General features: G+C 43.2%; 1 protein-coding gene across 3 annotated transcripts in view; it reads right to left on the reverse strand.

Annotated features, from left to right (window-relative positions):
• Positions 1 to 5485: 5485 nt before the first annotated feature.
• The window catches only part of pdzrn3b (PDZ domain containing RING finger 3b), a 98353-nt gene continuing 81951 nt past the window's right edge, over positions 5486 to 21887 (reverse strand). For all 3 annotated transcript variants that reach the window (XM_008281351.1, XM_008281350.1, XM_008281352.1), the window contains 7 exons: positions 13795 to 14048; positions 11987 to 12074; positions 9257 to 9355; positions 9081 to 9143; positions 8811 to 8912; positions 8439 to 8555; positions 5486 to 7858 (listed from right to left, as the gene is read on the reverse strand). In XM_008281351.1, the coding sequence (XP_008279573.1) occupies positions 6344 to 7858; positions 8439 to 8555; positions 8811 to 8912; positions 9081 to 9143; positions 9257 to 9355; positions 11987 to 12074; positions 13795 to 14048 (2238 nt within the window). In that variant the 3' untranslated portion in view covers positions 5486 to 6343. The remainder of the gene's footprint in view (positions 7859 to 8438; positions 8556 to 8810; positions 8913 to 9080; positions 9144 to 9256; positions 9356 to 11986; positions 12075 to 13794; positions 14049 to 21887) is intronic.

Below are 21887 nucleotides of genomic sequence, written 5' to 3' on the forward strand. Positions count from 1 at the left end.
AATGTATTTTTTATGGTATGGTGAGATATTTTAAGTTTGTAAAGTTCGTAAAATGTTGACCAAATGCTGCTCACTACAGCAGCACAAAGATAAGGGCCTGGTTTTAAGTACATATTTAAAAAGAACATGATATTTCTCTTCTGGGCATATAGCACAATTCCACATTCTAACTGATATTTCAGGTCCCTGCATGTCGCCGAGGCTCGTATCTCGTGCAGGTAAACAACATGTTCCTGCGTTACTTTCTGCCATTAATCACCGTAACGTCTTCTGTGTTGTTCCACCTCATACTCGTGATAAATCCGAATCGCGTGCGGATTTTATTATTCATTTTATGCACTTGATATACTCCGTTACCCTTGGAGGCTTGCTCATCCATCCCAACTGTCACGTACGATTTCAAAGTGAACACATTGTTCTGGATTAACGTGATAAAAAAAAAAAGCTGTAAAATGCAATGAAGGTGTCACTTCTTAAAAACAGTCCTCAGCTGATGAGACGCTCGTATTTAATTGTTGCAGAGTCTGACAGGAAAGATGAAGTCGCTGAAGATGCAGACAAGAATAATTTACATTTCTACAGTTTACAGAAAACTCTTTTTAAGAAGAAAACAAACCCAGAAAGAATAAATAAGTTGTTTTCTTTACAGCGGTTTTTGGTCTTCTGGGAGCGGTTTGAGGTAATGTTTGATTTATGAAAATAGGTCACATCCCTCAGGGACATTGTGCGGCACATAATATTTTAGTTGTATTGTTAATCACAATAAACTGTGAAATGTCTTCTTTTGATGTGAAAAGTGACATCCTTACTATCCACTGCTCTTATCATCCAGCAACACATTAATCTTAATACCCTGAATTTAACAGCCTTGATCAGTCATGCAAGTCGAGCTCAGAGTGACTGTTCTGAATACAGATATCTGCTTTCTAACTTATAAGGAAAAAACAAAACAAAGCTATTGATGTGCATGATTCCAAATAGCGATCTGAAAATGTATCGCCTCTAGAGAGAAGCTATGTATTTTGCATTGTTGCCATTCTCCAGCTTTATATCAGCATTATTTTTTCGGGTTCAGCTTTAACTCTTATTGAGAAAAATCCCAGCTCCGAGGGCACGACTCCACACATCTCCCCTCTTTTGACTGATGTTCAGACACGATGGAAAACATAAACATGTGGTTCAGCGTTTCTTTCTGTTTATCCAGCAGCTTGTTCTCTTTAATCCGAGATGGGAGACGTGCAAACACGGTCTCGGCACCTGCTGAACTTGCTGGAGTAATGTGGTGCCTCAGAGGTTTATCGCAACCGCAGATAGGAAAAAAAACCCAACAACATTAATTTAGGTCATGGCATAGTCAGGCAGCACACGTTGGTTTATACTGAGATGTATCACAAATGGTTTTCCTGAGAGTTTCGCTGCCATGTGTCAAAATAAATGTGACGGTGACAGTCTACTTGTAAAGGGAAGGTATGATGTCGAGGCTTATCGAGCATGTGTGAGCCTTTTTAGTGCTTCTCAGTCTCCGCGGTGAGACGGCATCCAAATCAGCAGGCAGCAGAGGAGTCGCCTCTTTATCAGTTAATGGACGAGTAACACTGGAATGTCGGCCTGTTCTCGAGCGCTGACATTTAAACTGATGAGTCCCGCTCTCCAGCCCAAACAAAGGACTGTCAGACTGTTGGGAAGAGGAACACTTTCATCCCAAAGATAATAAAAATACACGGGGGTAGCAAAAGCAAGTGTGTGATCGACTAATCTCCCGGCAGTCTTGTGATGGCGGTGGTGGGGCGTCGCAGGATTGATTGCTGGAGCTTTTAGTTTGCCTTGCATGCCATATTGTTATCTCCTATTAAAAGAGTGTGTACAGAGACTTGTACCCAGACATAAATCACAAAGCTTGGGTTCGGTCAGGCTTAAGGAGAAGTAATCAATTATACTCTAGCAGACGTAGAGGAAGAGGCTGAGTTTGTACCCCTGGCTGCTCTCATTATCATAATCATACCCTTTAAGTGATGCAGACTCGAACACACAGACAAGAGATAAATTCATGAACTATTGAGCCTGACAAACAATACAAATTGAAGGCAGTAGCTCAGCATTCATAAAGGAATTACAGTCCTTTTGCATGAAACAAGCTCAGTTCTCAGCAAGTCAGGAATTGGCAATGACAGTAAATGTCTCAGTGATATAATGTATGGTCTTGAGAGGTAATTAAAGATTTTTAATAGATGGAGTGTGGTCGGTTATGGCTGGCCAGCACTTATTTTCATTCATTATGACAGTCAATGATCTTAAAATAATATAGAAAAAAACCCTTAAGAGGTTTCACATGTCAAAGCAAATTTACTACAAGTAGTCAACCTCTAATTTTTGTCACATCGATGGCTCAGTTTTGCCAAACTTTGGTAATTACAAGCTTCAAAAACCTGCAAGGGAGGAACGGACAGAAGATACTATTAATCTGCATCAGGGGAAGTGTAGTGCCAATGGGCTTGTGGAGTTGGATGTTCATCAGATTTACTAAATTTGTAAATGTAAGGATGTTATGTCCTCTGTTGCTTTGAGCTCATCCATTGCTTTGCTCGGCTGTTTGGCATCATTCCTCCAACTTTATTAAAGTGTAGTAGTAAATTTGTGCCTATTCTGATCAGCCACAAAAACAAACCACCTCCCCAATATTGTGTAGGTTCCCTCAGCTCCGATCTGTTGAGGTGTGGACTCCACAAGACCTCCGGAGGTGTCCTGAGGCATCAAGACATTAGTAGTAGATCCTTTAAGTCATGGAAGGTACAAGGTGGGGCTTGGCTAGATCATACTTGTTTTCCCACTGATGCTCAGTCAGATTGAGATCTAGGGAATTTGGAGGCTGAGTCAACACCATGAACACCTGCTCAAACCACTCCTGAAAGAATTTATAGACTGTAGAAGGAAACATCATCCTGCAAAAAGAGCCCTCAGCCATCAGTAAACGTCATTGTCGTTATGGGGTGTTTTGTAAGAATGCCTGGACCCAAGGTTTCCCAGCAGAACATTGCCCCAAAAAAACCACACAGCTTCTCCCATCTCGCCTCCTATCTCTTCTCCAGGTAAACAATGCACTGGCACCATGAAAAATTAGCATTTATTTGGAGTTGTGTTTCTGAACACTACGTATAAAAGTTTATGTCAACTTCTGTAATGAATATTGAACATTTTAGCTGTCGAATGCTCCACTATGTTCGCCATCTTATTGCCAGTTTCGTCTGTCTGCTACTTGAGCAGGCACCGCGGCGTCCTTTCATCAGAGCTGGTTTGCTAGAAATGGCTGACGACTTCTGTTTGAAAATGGGGTCATCCTCAAAAATCATTAATCTGTAAAACCGAAACACCATATGCAACCAAATGTACCGTACAGTTGAGGTGAACTACAGGTCTTTGTGGAGTTATCATTACGACTAACCCCATTTACACATTGCACATAGCCACTTGGACGGTTGTTGGTACAAAAATAATAAACCGAACTCTAATAAAAAGTCCCAAATTCAAAAGTGCTGAAACTGAAAAAGAAGTTGAGTATAAACAACAACAAATGCATGTCAGTGTTGCCCTACTTGTCGCCCTATTAGGCGGCTGTGGCTCAGGTGGTAGAGCGGGTTGTCCTCTAATTGCAAGGTTGGCGGTTCGATCTCCCGCCCCTCGACAGCTGAAGTGTCCTTAGGCAAGACACTGAACCCAAAGTTGCTCCCAATGGCAGGCAATGGCATGGCAGCTCTGTTACCATTGGTGTATGAATGTGTGTGTGAATGGGTGAATGAGGAAATCACTGTAAAGCGCTTTGAGTGCCGCTAAGGTAGAAAAGTGCTATATAAGTGCAGTCCATTTACCATTAGAAACTAAAGATACGTTTGACGAAAGGTGAGCTGACAACAGTGTATCAGAGTCTGCACTGCCGTTGTCCTCAGTAATGAGGCGCTGAGCTGCTAATTGAAGGATCATATGGGACTGAGGGTACAAGGTCCCTGTAACAGATGGTTGGAGACTGGAGTCAGATAAATAAACCATTAGCCCAGCGAGGGGATACGGCCATGTGAGGGAGCCTGTTGCCAACATTACTGACAAACATGAAACAACAGCGTATTATATCAGATCGTAGTTGTGAGCTGACGGAGCCGTTCCTTGGCTGAGGAAGAGCGTTAAGAGATGAAGGAGGGAAACCACCACTGCGAGGAAAAACCCTGTCATCATGTAAATCTTTGTTGTCAACCTTCAGCAGCATCTGATCTGGACAGCGGGGATCTCCAATGACTGGATTGTTTTATGTCAATGCCAGCCCGTCATGCTGTTGCCCTACTTGGGTTCTGACATGAAACACAGAAACAGCCAAAAGGACTCCTCGCCTCAAGACTTCTACCATCATTACAAGCTGGCAGATACACACAAACAGACGATTCTGTGATTCCAAGACTTCATATCCTACATTTAAAAAATGCATTCAATAAAAGCGAGCAACTAGGGCATTTAATACCCATACTCTGCAGTATGTTATTTTGAAATAGTGAGCCTGACCAAGCTGCGCGCCAGAAGGAAACATATTTGAGTCAAGCCAAGTCATCGTTATTTATACAGCGCGTTTAAAACAACAGCTGTTGAGCCAAAGTGGTTTCAAGTAGAGAAATCTAATGGGAGCTGATAATTTACCTGTCTAGTTAAAACCCTACGGTGTTATTTGTTTTGTGAATTTACCCGAGTAGACCGGTAATATTATAAAAAACAAACATTTTGCCTGACTAAATTAATCACTGAGGTTAAGCCCCTATGCGATTTTGAATTATGTACATTTAAAAGAATAATTTTGACATTTTGATATAGTATAATTAATAATATTATATACTTGAATAAATAACTGATTTAAAAATTAAGGTTGAGACAAAATTTTCCATGGAAAACCCCAAAAATCCAAAGATTCCCCATCCTTTAAGTCAAAGATGTCTTATGGCAGAGATCTGATGTATTGTTTTGGCTCTCAGATCTCATTACTGCTGTGTGGCCTTTTAGGCTTTGAACAATCTTACTGTGTATCACTGTGAAATCTCCCTCTGACGTTAGGTTTTGGAAACAACAGCAGGTAGCTTTTGATTAGATTAGGCAGTTTACAGTTTGCTTTATCGGCCCTATATACTCATGGTTCACCCACACAGGTGCTTCCACTTATTTTACCTGAGTAGATCTTTTTTTTGGAATACTGTGTGAAGTGTAAAGCCTGTGATTGGCATCTCTAATGGCCCTCCTTTTTGCACCTAGTGGGAAGGGAGAAGCTGCACCTTTATCGGTCACATTAATTATGTAATTGCAGGAAAGCAACAAAAACATTAAAACCCTTGCTGACGTCTCATTTACCCAACAAGCGAAGATCATGCCAACCACTGAATTGTATGTTTTGTATTCTTTAGCTCGTGTGATTATATTCTTAGCAGCATCTTTTTATAAAAGACAAATTCCAACAACATTTCAAAGCTCATCATATATAAAACAATAATTTATTATTTCTCTCATTTTACAGGACATCAAATTGTGTGGCTAACTAAGGATTTGTTACGCTGTTATTCTGCTCAATACATGAAACCCTACAAAAGCGACTACAATGTGTGCTTGAACAAACACAGACATTTCAATTTCAACAAAGTGAGAAGCGACTCTCTCTAGATATACGTACATACACAATGGCATCATGTTATGATGTTCTCTACATTATGTAACAGATGGTACATCGCTGGTAGTGTTTAACTTTGGGAAATCAGCACCTTTTGAGAGAAATTCAAACTAAAAAAAGGGAATTTGATACAAAAATTGTATTTTCTTAATTTACAAAAAGTCCTTTTGAAAAGGAGTACATGTTCTACCTTGCAGGAAAATAGCATTATTTCCATAAAAGCATTAAGTATGTGTAACAGTAAAATACTGATAAGATATATAGTACAAACAAGATAAAGTAAAATAGTGTAAATGCTGGTTGTTTATGTATGGCACACGGTCTTTACACACTTTCAAAACCTTCCAAAAAAGTCAAATATTGTGTTTTTGTTTCCACAAAAATATCCAAAAGAGCAAGCACAAGGGTAGAAAAGGTTATTGAAAATTGTTTTCAAAATCATCCTCCTTCAGTAGCCATGTCCGATTCACGTCATGTCCAACCACCATTTAAATGTTCGTCCAGAAAAGGCTTTCCTTATTTCCTATTTACACAATGTTGCCACATTGAACGAGGCAGGAATCTCTACCCCTTCTGGTAGCGTCCTATGTACAGTCCATTACAGTTCAGTTCGTCCTCCTCTGACCGACCTGCCACCTGAACTCAGAGCAGGACTTAAACTGTGGTCACAGACAGGAGTGAGTTGTAAACTCTTGTGCCGTCTGGTGACTTGGTACCGTGGGTCAGCAGTTCCTGGATGGTCATCCAGTTGTCAAATATTTTCTTATTCCTCTTTTTCATCATCTTTTTGTGGCTGAGTTCGATGATGTTGGGCTCCTTTTTGTCTTCTGGGCCGGACAGATCCTTCAGACAATCGGCTCGGCTCTGCTTCATGAACTCGCGGCGCTGCCTCTGCTCCTTGGCGCGAACTGCGTGCTGCTTCCTCTCTTCTTTGCTCCAGTAGCGGCCCATCTTCAGCTCGCTTATGGCGTCGTCGTCTGTGGTCATGCCGCTGCGCTCCTCGTGAATTCGAAGGGCGCGCTCCCTCAGCAGCTTGTCCCGAACGGGTCGCTTTGTAATGTAACGCGTGCCATCGCTGCGGATCTTCACCTTCCACTCCATCTTGGGCTCCAGATCGCTAGGGCTAATGGGGTCCCGGCACATGCTGACCAGACTCATTTGGCTCTGGGCGTACTCTACAGCGGATTTCTGCTGGATCAGCTGCATGTAGCTCTGGTAGTGCTGGGCGTGAGCGGGGATGTGAGCGTGCTTGTAAGGGGAATGGGAAAAGCCACGGCCATTCTTACTGGACTCTCCCAGCTTCCTCTCCTTGCTCTCCGCCTGCAGTGCTCCATCTGGGTCCTTGGAGGAACCTCTGCTCCGGCTGGGGCCACAGGCTTCCTGTACAGGGGACAGAAGGGGCTTGAGCATCCTGCCGTTGGAGCTGGTGGATCCGGATGTTCCAGCTGGACCCTGGTTCTCTGCTCCTCGGCGGAGTGAGTTATCTGGAGACAGTTCCAGAGTCAGAGGGGTGCTGCGGCAGCTCTCACCAGTGTTGTACGCACTGGAGCTGTCCTTGTCAGATTTCTCTGGCAGCTCTGTGATGTCTGACAGCTCGTGGCGCCGAGCGTCTATGCTAGTATTGTAGTTGCGGAACCCGCTGTTGTGGAGCATCCAGGACTCGCGGCACTGCTCCCTCAGCTGCTGCATCTTGTGGGCGCGGACGATGTTCAGGCACTCCAGCTCGATGGTGCGCAGCTCCTCGTTGAGCAGCTCCAGCTCCTTGTCCACACCCTCCTGGTCCTGACCTCCCGCCCCGCCAACCTGGCAGCACAGACCCTGGGCGCCGCTGCTCCTCATCTGACACTTCAGCTCCAGGAGTTCTCTGAAGCGCTCGCACTCGTCGGCCGGGATGCCCAGAAAGTCGGTGTCGGCGTAGTCGGCGGAGATGAATGACTCGCTGCTGAAGGGCAGGTCGGTGCTGCCGAGGGTGTCCTGGCTGTAGGTCAGCTTCCTGCAGCTGCCCAGCGTGTTGGAGGCCGTGGTCTGGTCGTCGCCGAGGTTCTCCTGCTCCGAGCTCTCGTCGTTTCGCGTGCTCTCGTCCGTGCGACCGACACCGCTGTCCTTCTCGTGGTGGTTGGAGAGCAGCGTGGCGGTGTCGGTGGTGCCGCCGTCCTCCTCATGCTTCTTCTGCAAGAAAAGACAGCAGAGTGACTCCAAGGTAAAGGAAAAGGCACTAAAATATTACAGTCAACTTTACTACTTTGTGCTTCTTTTCATTTGTTATATGATAAATATAGGAGCAGTTGGATTCCTCGCAATTCTGTGAATGTGTGCAGAATGCAGTTACTGACTATGTAAACAATCTGTATTAAAAATCCAGAATGAAACAACAATATCTACCAAAATGTTAATGTGATGCCTTTAGTTAGGGTTCAGTCTTTTTTTAAATAGGGATTATGGAGATTATTACAAAACATTAAACATTTGGAAGCAAAGAAACAGTTTGACGATGCAGATTATCAACAATTAATAATACATCTACTTCATTCACAGCTATTCAGAAAAGCTTTTAATTGAAACTGGACTTATCACAAAGGCCTTGTCAATGAGCTTGACCTTCTCATTATGAAAGTCAGTTTCTGTTAAGAGAAAAAATCTGCTGAAGACGGTTAACCAGCTGTCACCCTCGGCGGAACTGCCCCGGCCAAAACAATCTATAGATGAACATATGTGGTGATTGATTGTGTGTCTGCGAGAGTCTGTGTACCTGCTGCAGCATGCTGGCAGTGAACTGCATGGCCTGATGGTGCTGCTGCTCGAGCATATCCATGTGGAGGTCATCCAGGAAGTCGTTCCTGTCATCATCCATCCAGCCCTCGTCCAGCTGAGACGCAGCGGAGAGAAGAGACGCCTCATTAGATGCAAATACTCAACTGCAAAGTTTTTCTCAACCTCCTCCCCGCCACCCAAACAAAAACACAAGGACCATCTGCTATTGAATCTTGTTGTTTACTGGCTTGATAACTGAGCTCACCCTGAAGGACACCGTGTTTGGTTCCAAAAGTGACCATATGAGGTTGAAATGTCTTGTTGTCATTAACCTTTACTGAGTTCACACCCGTAATGACATCCTAATTACCTGGATCTCTGGTCTGGCCACCAACAGAGAGATATTCTGGTTGCTCTCGCTGGTCAGCAGGGCTACGGCGTCCTCTCGATTTTGGATCTCAATGCCATTGATCTGGAGGGACGCACGGAGAACTATTATACATGTATATTTACACAAATCAACAGCTACAGCTTGAAGCAATCAAATGCTACAATGCTTCACTTGTAATAATAGTAATTTAATATGTTATCAAATGACTTCAAGAGATCAGAACTGAAGAGAAATATAAGAAGATCTTACCTGTATAATTTTGTCCCCTTCTCTAATTCTGCCGTCCTTTGCAGCGATGCTGTTTGGATCAATCTAGAGTGAGAAAGTGTCCCATTTGTGAGTCAAAAGGAACATCATCACTGGTGACAGGCCAAGCAGTTGTTACTCTCTTTAAGTAGATGAGGACACCACCCTGCAACACATACCTCACTGATGTAGATTCCAGCCTCGTCCTCATCGTCAGTCCTGTAACAGATCGTCAGGCCGAGCTTGTCTTGGATGTTGGCTCGGTACAAATCCACCTCCTGGTAAGAGACAAATTCACACCTCATATACCTGAAGTGACTTATATTTCTACATCTGAGTGGAAAACGGCTGTGTATTTGTATATACAGTATGTGTTTCTGGACAAACAGAATGCATTGACTACGAAATAGGATCACAGGGCAACAGTGATCCATCAATCACGGTAATGAATCTTTCAGATGGATGCAGGCAGCCCATTGGCTTTAGTTGGGACCCATTGACAGAATGAGAGATGATGCCGTGGACTGCAGACGGGCAGAGCGCCGTTTTTCACTTGTCAACACCTGTAATCTTATAGATACAGATAAAGATATGAGCAGCGCTGGCCTTTAAGGGCAGAGGACGGGCTCTGCGAGGGGAAAGCAACCCAAAAACTGGGTCGCAGCTGAATATTAAAGACTATCTTAAATCAAGACATTCTGGAAAATATGCTAATCTTTTGCCAAAACTTAGATGAAATGATTGATACCATTTGTATGTCTGTTCTGTAAATTATAAGCCACAGTCAGCAGCTAGTTAGCACAGCGCAAAGCAGGATAAGCAGGGGGTGAACCGCTAGTCTGGCTCTGTCCAAAGTTAATAGTACAATTAAAGCGCAATTTACAAAATAAACCTCATGCTGTATTCAAATGGGCTTGAAACTAGTGATTAAGACCATAAACTTATTTGGAAAGTGTTTACTGAGGAAGCAAATCAAGTGAGAAGTACAGTAGTTTTCTCACAGACTTCTATGTAGACAGACTTCTTCTTGCAACCCAGGGAGTCACCCCCTATTTTTTTTTTTTAGAAAGAATGCAGGTTTAAGGCACTTCTGTGTTGGCTTTACTTTGTCCCTATTTTATATCACTTCTTTTGGTTTATGTTGCTTGCTAACATTACGACTTAATGTGTAAATCAGTTGTGGGGAAACAGTTGTAGTTTTATTGTAGCATCACATGCTGTATCAAAACTTCCAAAAATAACTCAGTTTTTAGTGTTCACACTGTTCAGGTTGAAAACAGTGGATATACCAATGCAAAACTGCCTTAAACCTACATTCTCTCTTGAGACGACACCTCTTTTTGCAAAAATAAGTTGTACAGAATTCTATGAGAAAATTACGTTTTTCTTTCTCTTTTCACCAGAGTAAGTGTTTTACTACTAAGTGTAGGGTCTCATTTACTAGTTCCAGAACTTTTTGAATAGAGCATGGTCCCATTACCGGTAAAATGAACAATAAAGCAGTGTATGTTTTAGGGCGGGGCTTCCGAATTAAAAAGAGCAAGTTGCCGATGGCCAAATTCCAAACCCAAGGCTTCAAAACAGTGGTCAACAAACCAATGGGGGACATCATTTTTGGTAGACATGCAAAAATCTCTACTTTTACAACACTTGTTACAATTACAGTTAATGCAACTGGCTGCTGAAGTCTCTGCTGGATGCCTGGAAACCTTATTGCTATAACAAGAAAATAACCCTAATCCTAACCCTCTTAACTTGCTTCAAACCAAAATATTCAACAGAATCAGACAAGAAAGCTAAATGTGTCTGTCCATATAGCATTTTTTCCTTCAGCAGAAAAGTTGCCTGGATGTTGGGGAGCGCATCATCAACCGTGCTGCATGTGTTTCTATGACAACGTTATCTTGACAGCACATCACCACTCTAACCGCTGTTGCATGATAGAGTGGCCTCGCCCCTGGTTGTCATGACTTCTGTGTGACATATCATACAGCTTGTGTTAGACAGTCACGGCCTGAGCAAGCTTCCCTTCCATTTTCTTGGTTATCGGGGCGATGAGGCCATATTATTGGTTGCCTGCAGAGGAGCCGCAATGATGAAAATTTCACTGGGAAATGTTCAGAGCAGCCACACGAACAAGCCACAATGCACTTAAAAAGAGGCTCTGTTTGGCGCCCAACGCTTTCTTCACTGGGAAAAAAGACACTAGCGCAGAGAGTCTAAGAGATTTTCAATATAACCAACTTGCTCAAGTTCGCTACCAGTCGTCTTATTAGCTCTAATTTATTTAAAACAAAACTGATCGGGACCTGAACAGAGATCATTTGTCAGCCATTTCTTTCGAAGATGGAGAGTCACTCCTCAAGGACACCGGGGTCAGTCAGTGTTTGTCTGCTGCACATCCTCATAGTTCCTCCATGAATATTATTAATATCAGACAGTAGGTGGGTGAGGTTTAATGGGACAGGGGGGGTGAAGGTCATCGAAGGTGCATGACAGAGGTTTGATCGTGGCCTCATCCAGCCATTGTTAGCATCATCAGATTCATCACTGCAGCCCTATTATCTGTGCCATCTAATTATCCACCGGGCCTCATCTCCACTGCGTAGGAGCAGAGGAAGACTTATTAGGCCCTGTCACTAATAAGTAATGATGTCACCGTTGTGCATCTGCTGGAACAAACCAGCAACTCGATTCCTGTCTGGCTTACATCTCGGTGTCTGTATGCGGGGCGAGCGCTCCATCAATAACCATGATGCATCAGGACTTGCGGCCACTAAGAAAGGCCATTGGGCTGGAGACACTGAGGCGACCGCTGGTTTGCTTATGGAGCAATGACGCACTTCTGTCTGAAGGTATATCTTCATTGAGAAGACAGCAGGTAAGTAAAACCGGAGAGGATGTTTTACCTCATACTCCAGCTCCTCGCGCTCGATGTCCTGCTGTATGCCCTCAAGGAAGTCGTTGGGGTCGAAGTACGCATGTCCCGGAGCATGCCTGAGAGAAGAAGAAGAGGGTAAGATAAATTGGAAATGAGTGGAATGCAAATTGAACACACACACATTAAAAAAAAAACAAAAAATGGAGACAAAATGTACTAACACATTCATCAATCTGGATTTAATTTCCCCCAGAGTTTGGAAATAAAACGAGAAGCAGAGCGGATGTACTCAATGAAGAAATCACTCTTGAATCAGATATATCGAAGCTACACTCGGAGGCTAATCGCGAATTAACATGCTGTGTTATTAATTTGACTCGGAAATCAATTAAAGAAATCACTCTTATTCATTAAAGGGCAACTGCTGCTGCCATGGAGTGTAAAATGTAGCCAGACTCTGCAAGCTCCAGGGTCTAAAACACACACACATGCAAAAACAAGAGATGCAATTTGGGAATATGCAAATACGGATGAGCGGACCCATCATTTTAATGTGGCTGTGTGCCCTGGAGGAGCCGTCATCTCCCACAAGTGACAGGGACACTTTCCCCATCAAACTTCACACTCAACCGGTGTGATCACAGCGGTACAGTCTGGCGAACAAGATAAGCCTCGGCTCTGTTAATTAACTATTCAGGTGAAAGGTCGGATCGTGTCTGGGACTGACGTGACCTTTTTAACATTTCTAAGTTGTGACACTAAAGATTTCAGGCGTCTTCTCTTTTTAAAAAGTGGACTTTCTGGAATTAATCATCCTTTTTGTTACCATAGCGATACTGCAATTAAAAAGTTTCAGCCCCTGTTTGATTTTTTTTTCTTTTTTTTTTAACCCTAGTAGCATGTAAAACTTTGTTGTAAAAAATAATTTTCCACCAAGCAGGTTGCCAGTAAAGCCAGGCCATTTGCAGCTTAGTGTCAGCATACTCAGCTGCTGCCAGATGAGGCTGGATTTTTGGGGCTCCAAATCCATTTCAAAAGCATTTGGTTCAGCTTTGTTCAGGGGGGAAGACAATGAAAGGGGTCCGCGCTGGTGGGGACACGTTGCTTCAGAAACCTTTAAGACGACCAAACATGTTCCAGGAAATCTGGTTTTGTTTGAAGGCTTATGAGACACCAAAAGACTGCTCAGTGCTTTGCAAAACAGACTGGAAAGTTATTAGAGCGACGCCAGTTCTATCTGTCTTTGTGACAAGTGCACGGTAAACATTGCAAAGAAATTGCATTGCGGAAAAAGTTGAGCCAGGTTCAGTTTTTGAATGTGAGGGGTAGTGATCGGTCCGTAACTAAATGGTGTCGTGATAGATGCCTGACAGTTGAAGATGCTTTGGAAGCAGTTTTGACTATATTCTCTGCATAACAATATGTGGGTAGATGCAGTGTATTTTTAGGTACTCCCAGCTAAAGTTAATGCAGTTGAATAAAACAGCTCTGCAATAAATCCTGCGTGCTTGAAGGTTATAGTGTTCAGCTTCTGTTGAAACTGTTTTAGAGAGGCGTTGCTTCAACTTTATGGCCATTTTGTGGGCTGTAGTTTGTGTAGCAGTTTGGCAGTTGTAATATTTTAAAGCGAGGCTAAATAACAGAAACACTTGTCCCCATGATGAAGGGAGGATTTATCACTTCATAATAATAATTTCCCTTTGGGACATTAAAGACTGTGAGGCTACTGATTCATCTCCTGTGCCACCTACTGGAGGAGGTACAACAGATACGAACACATACATGTATCTGAATCTAGCAGCCATCTAGTTCTTCATGAACCCAGTTGGTACTTACTCCTCTGGAAGCAGGTAGTCATCCAGCTCCGTCATGGGGGGCGAGGAGGGAGGCAGCTTGGTAAGGGCCATGATGTGCTGGAGGGTGATGTCGGTCTGGGTGCTGATGTCCGAGAGCTGGGTGTCGGCGGCGGGGCCGACCAGCTTGGGGTAAGGGGCCCGGCGCAGAACCTGGACCATGATGGGCTCCTTGGCGGTGCGGAACGCCTCCACCGCCTGGTCGTGGGTGGCCTTGGAGAGGTCCTTGCCATTGACCTGGAAGAAGAAGAAGCAGATACAAAACCCATCAGCATCCTCTGTCTTTTGAAGAAAATCCTGTCAACGATGCAGATGATGAAAGATTTTTTTTCCCCTTCTACTTGGTGTTTAAATCTCCTTCCTGTGAAGAGGATATTCATTATGCCAAACTGATGCAATCATTATCTCTGATGATTACGCCCTCATACGAAGCACTGAGCCAACACAAATTCAGGAGTGATGTTCTGCTTGAGAAATGACTCATTACTGCCTCGGCTTGTTTTACAGGGTCATAGTTGGACCAAGTAGAATAAGACCTTAATTAGGAAGAGTCTCTCTTTAATTAATCAAGGTCGTTAGCTGTGGCTGCATGGAGGAGCCCTCATTTAGCTAAGTAATTTCTCAGCAGAGGATGAATACGACCTCCCGTCAGAGACAGTGGAGCGGGTGCCGAGTGTTAACCTGAGAAGATTAATTCGAGCAAAAGGCCGCGGCATGTCGCGGAGAAGAGGCTAATTAAGTGTGGTTGAGCCACTTAAAGCCTCTGTGTGCTGATGAAGGATGAGCTCAGACCATCTCGAGTCCCTGTTCTCAGAGGACCGTGTCACCGGATCCAGCGAGACTTAAAATTAAATAAAGACGACTTAAGTTCTGCACACGAGATCTACGCTGTTCGAAATGTCAAGGCAGAGTTAAAATTCAGATTTTTTTTCACTCCAGCCTGAATACCGTCAAGTCACCAGAAGTTCATCAAAGAAACTCTTGTGGTGGGAAAAAACTACAGAGAGGAAGCAAAGGACCAAAAAACAAGCAGCAACCTTCTGAACTTTATTAACAGCACGCATACTGCATCCTGGGTCACCCACAGTGGCCCTCAGCTTTATCTGGGTTTACACAGAGCTGCTGTTCCGCTTTCGATCTCCACATCATACGGAATTTGTTGGTTTGTGATTCCTGGATGTGTTGAGAGCTTTGATAGGATCTCAGCCTGGGGCTCTTCTCATTTCACAGGCTTCCTCCTCCTGCCTCTCCACTGCTAGACGCACACACCCACCCACACACACACTCATGCCCGCATCCTTTCGTAGAATGGAGCTACTTTCCAGCAGGAGCATGTAGTTTGTTGCAGGTCATTAGGCGTGTCATGAATCTTTACCATCCCTTCTCACTCCTCCCCTGACATCTAACACACATGCAAGTCCGTTTTTGCGGATTAATTTTCTGATAAACACGTGGCTGGTTGCTGCGCCCTGCCTCCGGCTATGGCTGTCTCATTCGAATTCATGGCGTAGTTTGCAGACTTAACTGTGGTCCTGCACATCAGAAGTAGCAGCAATATTAAAATACCTCCAGGGAATGATGGCAGTATATATACACAAAACCTGACTTTGACCCGCGCAATGTGAAAACTGAGCACATTTCCTGTATAAATGTAGAAACCAAAGGCGGCGAGCTTGCGTGTGCTTTAGCGGAAGGACGAATAGGGAGGAAACTTAATGGAGGAAAGTCAGAAGAGGCTATGTGCCCGCTAATAACCAGAGCAGATTAATGCTAATCCTGGGTCTGCAGGATAATTGGATCATCTCGCTGGACTTAAACTTCTACTTTTTCGACATCAGAACTTGGCAAAAAAAAAAAATTAAAAGCTCATCTATGTGCAGTTTGCTCGGAATAATTTGACACTGAGAAAAGCCAGTTATCATATCCCAGAATACTAATGTAAGGAGAAAAAAAAAACAACCAAGCTACAGATTTAGGACCACAACTCCTTTGCTCAACATCTAAATTTCTGGCATTTAAAATAAGAGTCACAGGATCTCACATCCACAGTCATCTTTGTTTCCCATAGTGAGCCGTGATGTTGCTGAGGAATACAAGCGCCTTTGTGCTTTCTTCTCTCTGCGTGTAGGCTCCCGACAGTCAAACCTGGTTGCCAGGAATCCCGGGGCTACTAGAAGGCAGTGAACCAGAGACAAAGCCTTTAGCCCCCTTCTTGTTGAGCCCCGCAGCATTCTGCCTCAGTGCTCTGAATGGGGGGAGTCTCCTCCCAGCTGTGGAGGGGGTCCCACGGCCTCCATTCACGTCGCTCACCTCTGACACGGAGCGGCCCTTTGCGGCACACTGGGAAAAAACACACAACACTCCCCTGACACAATGCACAATGCCTCGCCGCCGCTGAGCTCCCCGTGTAAAAAACCTTAACTCAGCCCCGGTTCGGCTGCTTATGAAGAACAGACGACTCAATTTACAAAAGAAACCCGGACGTTAACAGGTTTGGTGCTCCGAATACCTCCTGGACAGAAGGCCGAGGTTTGCCTTTTGCAAATACAGAACACTTGAGGTGTTATTCTTGTTGACACAATGATGACTGACGCGCAAGAAATTACTTGTCAACCTCCGGCGCATCCTCCAAAAGGGGTCTCCGTTAAATCCATTTTAATGACAAGAGGGCAGCGAGGCCCTCCTTAAAGGAATACTAATTAGGTCTAAATCAAACGTCCGCTGTGGAGGTGTCTGGTGAGGAATTTACACAGCTGTGGCTATGTTATTCACTGCCTATTTTCTTTAATTAAAACACCACATCTGACCTCTGAAGCAACAGTGGAATCTGGGGACCTGTATCCCTGCATAGGATTCGGCCTGTTTCAGAGCAATTTAGAATTCCAGTTTTCCTCATTGCTTCATGTGATAGCCATGTCAGCCTTCAGCCCGCTAGGTAATAATTAGGGGCAGCAGGGGTGAGCTGTGCTGCGAGACCCGGTGCGGTATCATCTCTGGAGCGCAAATCAAGCCGGATTGAGATGCAGATGCGGGAGTGTATGCGTGTGTCAGTGAATTCTAGCCTGCTGCCAAGAATGCTTATCTTTGTGTTGAGGTGGTGGTGGTGAGGCTGCCTCGCGTTTTCATTTTATTCCTCATTGAATCCCCTCATTGAAACCGAGCTTGATTACTTATAAGAACCCCCGATGATGACAAAGTAACGGAGAAAATAATCGTAATGAAAACGGTAAATAAAATGGAATTGACTGCTCGCTAAGCTCTGCCTCGTTTAGTTACTGTTGTTTTGCCTGACGAGCTCGCTGTTCACCCGCTGCAAAAACTGCAGATACAACCAAATATAATAACATTATATTGAGATGCTAAATCTAAGTGGTTTGGTTGTTTTTTCTTTTTTTTTGCATAAATTGATTATTTAGTGCTTTGGAAGGCAGATTTTTAAGCCTAATTCGAAAAAATGTCACTTGTCTCATCTTGAAAAGCAACTTTGCCCTTTTTTGAGTCATCATTTAATAGCTAGATACCAGCAACATGTCTGCTTATAGGCTTCATTCACTAGGCTTAGCTAAATTGCTTAAAATTCATATGTAATAATAACAGCCACACTTAAGATAAGCCTCACGTATTTTAACAAATCTTATCGAGTAAAAATGTAACACTGCACTGGCAGCCAAATATTCTTATTTTGGCCTTAAACTAGCCTGAAATTTGACATTTTTACAGTGCATTTGCCACATGAACCCTCTACAAAGACAACAGTGGCAGGTTTAACACTAAAAAGTCATAGCACATTTAAAAAAAAAAAAAAAAAGGTTTTTGGATTTCAAGACAAAGGAAGGATCATAACCAACAGCCTTGATCTTATCCACTGCAGCTAGTAAGCTGTCCGAGCTAAGGTTAGCATCTTTTTTTGTAGCTTTTCTAAAAAAAATAAAAAATGTTTGCCGCAAACTTGTGGTTGACATGCAACGAAGTAATTACATTTTTAAACAATAAAAATAAATGAATGAATGAATGTTGCTCCAAGTTGGCCAGTGTTTGCCATGAAAGGTCCGACAAGATTCCGGCAATAATGAGACCACAACTGGAAAACATGTTCACCTGTTGGGAATGCTAAACTTCCAGTAACCTAATGGTCGCAAGTCAGTGGGAAACTGTTCATGCTCGTTGTGGATTCATAGATTCTGGAAGACAGTTTGAGTTAACCTTTGGCAAATTTGCAAAAATGTTTATATGCAAACGAGATCCACGGCGACCCTACAGTGGACTAATGGCTCACTTAGTGGGAAACATATGGCAGGTTTAATGCAGGTGGGCTCAAATCTTTACCGGTTCGGACAACTTCAGATTCTATGTAGTTTATAGGCCTATAGTAGTTTAGGATAAATTTTATTGGTACGTGAAAGGTGGCACAGTGGTATACAGGAAGGATTGCTCCTAATAAAAACAATAAATTACATTTTTACTTCGGCTTGGATGGACCACTCCGTTAACAACACTGATGGATAAACATCAAAAAATGCTCTTCAAAGCCTTGTCTTGTTTGAATTTTAATACAAAGATTTTCACTTATGCCACAAAGGTATATCCTACTTCTGACAATGTTAGTTTCTACAGAATTTCCTTGGGGGATCAATAAAGCATTTCTATTATTGGTCTCCTTATTTAAAAACTCGACTCCTACACAACTAGAAGCTTGTGTTTGAATCTGTTGGTCGGCTTCCTCCGGCTTCCTCCCACGGTCCGAAGTGATAATTCACAGCATCGTGCGAAAACACCGAGGCTAAAAGCTGACACATCCCGTGACAAAAGGCATCATGTCCATCATCTGATAATCAATGTACAACAGGAGCTATGGAAGTAGATAAACACCGGTGTTATTATAGCGCAGAATACAGCCGAGGCGTGCTTGTTTTTCAAATACTGTGTTTCAGCTGATAAATCCGACTCTAAATCTGATACGCAGACACTCTGATAACATCCAGGACCACTTTTCTAATAAAAACACACAGTGCATGCGCTATTGTGAAGATGGCTTTCATTAAACAGAAGCTGAGACCACACAAATTGAACATAATAAGACTCCCTGGCCTTGAAAAGTAAGTAATGGTCAGCTCCTACTGTAGGATAGTTATATTAATGCAGACAAACATAATGTGTAGTCAGTTTGTTACACTTCTTCTCTTGTGTTTTTGGTTTTCTTCCACTAGAACCCACAGCATGCTGCTTTAACTTTGAGAAAAAAACTCTCTAGTCAGAAATTTAAGGCCTTCAAAAACCAGCGACACATCCCCCCTCTTCTAATCATCATCACACAGGAAGGGCTTTGCGAGACATTAAGTCAAGGTAACATTAGTCTTTGATACAGCCATTCAATCACCACGTAATCCTTTAATAAAGAGGAGAAGGACATCATTAAAGAGCCAGTGTTTCAGCTCCTCGGGGAGACGCGCTGAGGTGAACCGAGTGGAAACTCTGCCAGGCGAACGCAGCCTTTCAGAGGCTGCTAGAGGAAACCCTGGGAACTTCACTCTATACACAAGGGGAGCTGAAAGCCGGGGCGCTCGCCTCTTCTTTCTGGTCGGATACACTTCTTAGGCGAATTCTTCAAAATCTCTATTTCGGAAAGGAGAGGAGCGCTGACGTGATAGAGAGCATGAAGACTTGAAGGCTTATTTTCAGGGGGGCCTGTGTGGCGTTTGAGTGGCAGTGTGAATGTAGGTCAGTCTACTTGAAAAGCACCATTAATCCCTCTTTTCTTTCACTTTCAACCACTCTTATAATAAGAAGGAAATAAAATTCAAGCAGCGGCCGATGATTTACTCCATGTGCATGTGGATGTTTTTAAAAAAAAGTGCTCATATTGTTCTTTTAGGTGACCCGACAGAAAACTCTCGGCGGTGGGAAGCTTGAAAACACAGCAGTCTTTATTTACAGCAGCGTGCGAGCTTAACCGAGGATTACGGAACAAACAGCTAAAAACTTAATGCTGGCTGAAAGAGACACCACTGTTTACTTTCACCTAATCTGATTCAAGCATGGGACATTTTGTTATTCACAGCTGATCAATTAAGAACCCAAATCACTCCCAGCATGGTTTTTTTTTTCCTGCCGCCTCTCTCCAGTCTAATGAGCCAGAAGAAGGTGTGAAGTGTGTCTCGAGGAGCAGCTGAACTTTACCTGACAAATACTTTGGAAAAAGAAAAGAAAACTTGCTTCATAGTTTGTCTGAATGACCTGATTCATCTATAATGCGCAAAAAACCTTGAATTTAAAGCATTTTCCTTTGACAAACAGTCCATGAAAACACCAAAAAGTGCCATTTGTAACACTTTAACCCCAACAACTCACAACATGAATGTAAGACATGATTATAGCTTGCAACAAACAGCCTCTAAAAGTGCTTTTTTACATCATGTGCTCCCGGAGCTCACTTGAGCAGAGAGCAGAAAGTGGAGAACATCATTATCTGCCCCTCAGCACTGATATGGGAACACGGCTATAGTGCACACGGGGAAGAAAATATCAGCAATCGGGCTGAACCCCGGGGTTGTGTCATGCTTCATTAATACCCTTATCTCACACCAGTACCGCGGGCTGTCCAGCCACACAGACTTACACCAACACAATAAACACACGCGGCTATTCCCTGTCAAGGCTAACAGCGCATTGAGCTCCGAGGGGTTGAGTCTGTTTGTCTAAGTCGGCAAAGTCAAGTTTGCTCCTGCAGTGATCAAACACGGCAGCACAGAGATGGAGGACGAGGAGGAAGCGCTAAAAAGTAAATGGGACAAATCACATAAGTTTCCAGGAGGTCCAAACCCCACAGAGGTGTCTGTAGTTCCTCCATGCAGGTGTCAGTCATAGAAAAGACAGTAGAGGAGCTCTGAGTCAAAGTCCTGCTGCAACAGGGCTGATAAAAAATATCCTCAATCATTTAAGCGACGTGAGGTGTTTTATTACACAAATACATCTACACAAATAAAGCCCCACTTACAGCATACATGTATTTTGAAATCTGCAAACCCTTAATCTTGTACCTAATGTGATATTCGGGTTAAGGCAGTACGATTTTAATGCAGATTTTCCCCCCTAATTGTCAGTTATTTAAAAAAAAAAGAGAGACGTTTCATGGTAGTTTGGCTCAGATGCTGCCGCCTCTCTGTATCCGAAATCACCGCTCTGTGATCCCAAGCATTCTGATTGGCTGGACGTCACACAGGACGAATGCTGAAAAGTTCTCCTTTACTCAAACATACCTAAAACATACATAAATAAAAGCATTTCAATTGGAGTTTTGACACCATAGTTGTCATTTTTGCTGCTGATGTACATCAGCTATAGTAGGAGTTATAGTTTTAAGACTATCTACTACTATTGTACCAGTATAAGTTTGGAAAAACCCCAAAACAAAACAACAACGATCGATCTCGACACTGTACGGAAAAAACAGAAGCCTAATTGGACCAGGTATGGTGATACTGTGTCACTTGTCATTGTTCGTCTGTGACATCTATACAGGTTTAAGCTGGTTAATGAGTGCTTCTGCTGGTTTAAAATGTGATTTAATTGAACTTATGTTGGTTCAGACTGTGTGTTGTTTTGCATTTAAAAGTTCACTAAACTTAAAAATCAATAAATAAAATGAACTCTATGATGTTTTACAGAGTATAGCCAGTGACTCAGTAATGTTGAATGGATACGGAGCACCTACACATTATAATATGGATATAGACTGTTCAGTGATAACAGCTTCTATACGACTGGATGTGAAAGTTTTTATCTAATTGGGTAAATTAGTCAAGATGCTTCTTAATGTGGATTTAACATCATGAAAATCGAGAAACAACCAAAAGATTTTAAAGGCAGAGTTACTGTGTCAGTCAGGGAAGATCCCAGACCTCTGAACACATGTCTTAACAACTCTTTCCACTGGTGGGACAAATCATTGAACAATAATAGGTTTGCAGATTCGTCTACTGCTGGGTTGGGACGAAACTAAACAAAATCCCTCCCCAGACCAACAAATAAAATCAGTTCACATCAACACAGTGTCAGGCTAATTGAGCAAAATGAAAG

This window comes from Stegastes partitus, unplaced genomic scaffold, assembly GCF_000690725.1.
Source record: "Stegastes partitus isolate 25-593 unplaced genomic scaffold, Stegastes_partitus-1.0.2 Scaffold231, whole genome shotgun sequence".
NCBI classification, from domain to species: Eukaryota; Metazoa; Chordata; class Actinopteri; family Pomacentridae; genus Stegastes; species Stegastes partitus.